Genomic DNA, 3,573 nt, shown 5'->3' with positions numbered 1-3,573 from the left:
AAAAAAAAACTAAAATATGTTTTTTCCCCCCCAAAATTTTCCCCAAAAAAAAATTAAAAAAAAAAAAAAAAAAAAAAAGGAGAGAGAGAGAGAGAATCTCATGCAGTATTTCAAAATTTGACATATCACCAATCAGATATATAAACCAATAAACTCTATGAGACCTTTGGCACTGATATTTTTTGATAGGTAAACCTTTGGCACTGATATAAACATTCACTCTCTGAATATTGACTAAAAACAACATTTTTCAGACATTTCTGAGCATTCTTCTCTCAACTGTTATATTACCTTCCCTGCCAAATTTGAAAAGAAGAACTTGAAGGCAATATTAATTTCAACAGACTTTTCAATACACATTTTCAAAACATAACTTGCTAACGTACCAGAGAAAAGAAAATAATGAGAATTTGAACAGAGATTTTTCAAGAAACATTCACCCCATATCATCTCTTCGTCTTAATTTTTCAAGACACATTCACCCCATATCATCTCTTCGTCTTATCAAGTCATAATCTCACCTCCAATTCAGATCCAAAGGATGCACCATAGACCAAAATCTTTTTAGGAACACAACCACGAATAACACACCTGAAACACAAAAAATTTAGTTTCTTAGCATCATCTTCATCCCCCTTTTTCCAAACTTGCCAAAAAAATCAAACTCAGATATTCATGAAAGGAAAGAAGCGTATATTAACAACAGACAATTCTGGACCAGCTAACTATGAAGGCACAGCAAGCTCCTCTATATGCATATATTTGACATCTATATATGTTCATGACATCATCTGAAAGAGGATGTTTTTATACCAAAATAAGAAAAATCTACAACTATTACTAGGCAGACTTACGTTCCGCCAACTCCTCCAATAACTTCAGTGCTGATAGGATGAAATGGAAGCTCACATATCCCGACCTGATAACATATTCAAACTTCATCAGCAACAGAATAATAATAAAAAAGTCCTGGCAGGGAATGAACATAACCATAAAAAGACTTGAAAGAAACAATCATAAATGATGGGAAGATTTCTAACATACAACTAAGTTAACACAGTAGATTCTGGGCTATGCAAATAATGGAAGAATTTTGAAACTCTAAAAACGATTGTGGGTTCTATGACAAGAAAGAAGTCCAGTTGGTCAAATGAAAGTATCCAGGGTGACTATAAAGTATTTTCCTCAAGTTTGATTATTTGCAATTAGATGACGAGGGTTTTTATATAATTTTTTAGATTTGCAATAACTTTGGTCCTTGAATCTTAGATTAATATTTTGTATCCTTTTGGATTTTATTAGGAGACCTTAGTAATATAGATTGATCTGGAAATTATATGTGTTTACTTTCTAGTTAGAAGCATACCTTTTCTAAAAAGATAAGCTATGAAGTATTAAAAACTATTGTAATCTCTTTATTCTGATAATACAAGAAGAAACTAAACCTTCTTCCCAGTAAATTGGGGTGGCTATATGAACGCTCTTTACTTGAATAAAGTTTCTCTCTATTATGATTGCTTGGTTTCACTCAAACCACCTCAATTCTAGATTTCTGCTCTTAGGTCAGAGCGGATTAACCTTTTATGTATTGCTAATAAAGAGTCCTAATGGGATCCTGCCACCATTTGGCTTCAAAACAATACTGATTTTTAAAAGTACTGTTCTTCAATACTATTCACAACCCTGGAACAGTTCTGAATGTCTCCAAACTGAACCTTGACAATCGAAATCTAATACCCACAGGATTTGGAAATCTTTCTCCATCAGTTTGAATTAAGACCAACCAGAAATACTATCTTGTTGAACTTTCCTATGTCAGTGAGGAAAAAAATAAATAATATTTACAGTGAAAAACATGGTTAGGCAGATGGAAAACCCATTTATTGTCTAAACCCCTATTTTTGTTTACAAACCCCATACTACTTCAGATCTTACTTCCTATTAAAGTGAAACAAAATGGGGGGAAGAAAATGCATTAAAGATCATTCAATAGTCAAAATCATGACAAAACTACAGATGGCTTAAGGCACCAAAGCCAGTTTAGCCTTATATACTTAATTTTTGAATCTTCTACAACTCAAGGTCATGAATATACCTCTACAGCATTTACACGTGATTAAGAAACACCAACTACAACAATGCAACACCATATATTATATACTAGAGTAGGCTTTTCCCGTAATTAAACCTTGGCTCCATATTGCGCTGAAAACCGAGAAGCACGAACTCCACCACTGCCAGCACCAATCACAAACAAATCAAAGTCATATTGAGTCTTCTCTTCATTGGGCTTTTCCAGCTCCCCATCAATCAACATCTTTCTTGCCATAACAACAATACTACACACATGAAATCCTATTAGATCCGCAAAGTACTATACGGAATCATCAAATAGAAATTACATCAAGCTCTCTTGGTAGCAGAGAAAATGAACAAAAGGAAAAAGAAGATCACATGCAAACAAAGTTTGCTTAATTGATTCTGACTTATGATAACTACCCATTTACTTGAAAATGGAGGAGATTTTGACATTTTGTAAAAGTAAAAAAGAATAATTCTAATAAATAGATAACTCCAACTATTTATCCTCTAATGGGGTTTCTTGCCACAAAATTCATTTCCTTTTCACTCGTTCGAAAAATGCCATGCCCAATTGCTTAAAGTTCAACCAATGTGATCTTTTACTTTCCTCTTTTTTTTTTTTTTTTTTATTGGTAAAATTAAACAAGAAACAAGCTAAAAATATATTACTTGAGCTGAATTTATCTTGGTTTTCTTTCTTATTCTTTGGCTAAAACTTTGTAATGAAACAAGTTGAAGAACTAATATACCTGTAAAAAAGAAGCTTGTTTTAATTGTTGATTTGGCCTTTGATCGCTTCCTTTTGAGTGTTGTCGGAGCAGAGCTATGAATGGATGAAAGAGAGCCATGTATGAGATTTAGGGACAAATTTCAATATTAGTCCCTAACTTATGGTATTTGTCTCGATTTCATCCTAAACATTCATTTATTAGCAGAACAGTCCCCAACATTTAAGTTTTTTTTTTTTTTACCAAAATTTGTCCGCGGTAACAATTTCCGTCAAAATATTTGACAGTTAAAAAGTCCGTCATATGATATACTCTTACTATTTAGCTAAAATATCCAAAAATAGAAGGAAATTGATTCGGTATAAAATAGAAAAAGGAAAAGTTTTCTTCTCAAAATTCATCCTTGCCATCTACCACCACCCTTGACACCAAATACCATCATAGTGGCCACAAAAGCAATTGGCAATAACCTCATTTGCAGGAGGTAGATTTCTACCTTCTACAATTGTTGCTAAATGTCATTCAAATTGACAGTTAAATCTCAACTTTTTTTCGTCGAAATAATTTCTAATTAATGCACTATCCAACATCATCAATCTCTAAATTGATGGACACATTGTTGATGCTTGATCCATTTGATCGACCACTAGACATCAAAAGTCAAGAATTGTGAAGAAAACCAATTTTCGACCATATATGTTCTTTCCCATCTAAATTCCTAGTTTGGTCAAAGAAGAAGATCAATGGTTTTCTTTTTTTTTTT

At 32.7% G+C, this 3,573-nt stretch overlaps 1 protein-coding gene across 2 annotated transcripts in view; it reads right to left on the bottom strand.

Annotated features, from left to right (window-relative positions):
• LOC111374397 (glutathione reductase, chloroplastic-like) overlaps nucleotides 1-2,922 on the bottom strand; it is a 17,992-nt gene extending 15,070 nt beyond the window's left edge. The window contains exons 1-4 of one of the 2 annotated variants that reach the window (XM_022997064.1): nucleotides 2,832-2,922; nucleotides 2,189-2,339; nucleotides 855-919; nucleotides 522-591 (exon numbers count right to left, since the gene is read on the bottom strand). In XM_022997064.1, coding sequence (XP_022852832.1) covers nucleotides 522-591; nucleotides 855-919; nucleotides 2,189-2,329 — 276 coding nt within the window. In that variant the 5' untranslated portion in view covers nucleotides 2,330-2,339; nucleotides 2,832-2,922. Of the gene's footprint in view, nucleotides 1-521; nucleotides 592-854; nucleotides 920-2,188; nucleotides 2,340-2,751 lie in introns of both variants that reach the window. The other variant, XM_022997065.1, reaches the window with a different exon arrangement.
• Between the last annotated feature and the right edge of the window lie 651 nt (nucleotides 2,923-3,573).

The sequence above is a fragment of the Olea europaea genome, unplaced genomic scaffold (genome assembly GCF_002742605.1).
Source record: "Olea europaea var. sylvestris unplaced genomic scaffold, O_europaea_v1 scaffold1244, whole genome shotgun sequence".
Classification (NCBI taxonomy): domain Eukaryota; kingdom Viridiplantae; phylum Streptophyta; class Magnoliopsida; order Lamiales; family Oleaceae; genus Olea; species Olea europaea.
This window is presented reverse-complemented; position numbering and strand designations above follow the sequence as displayed.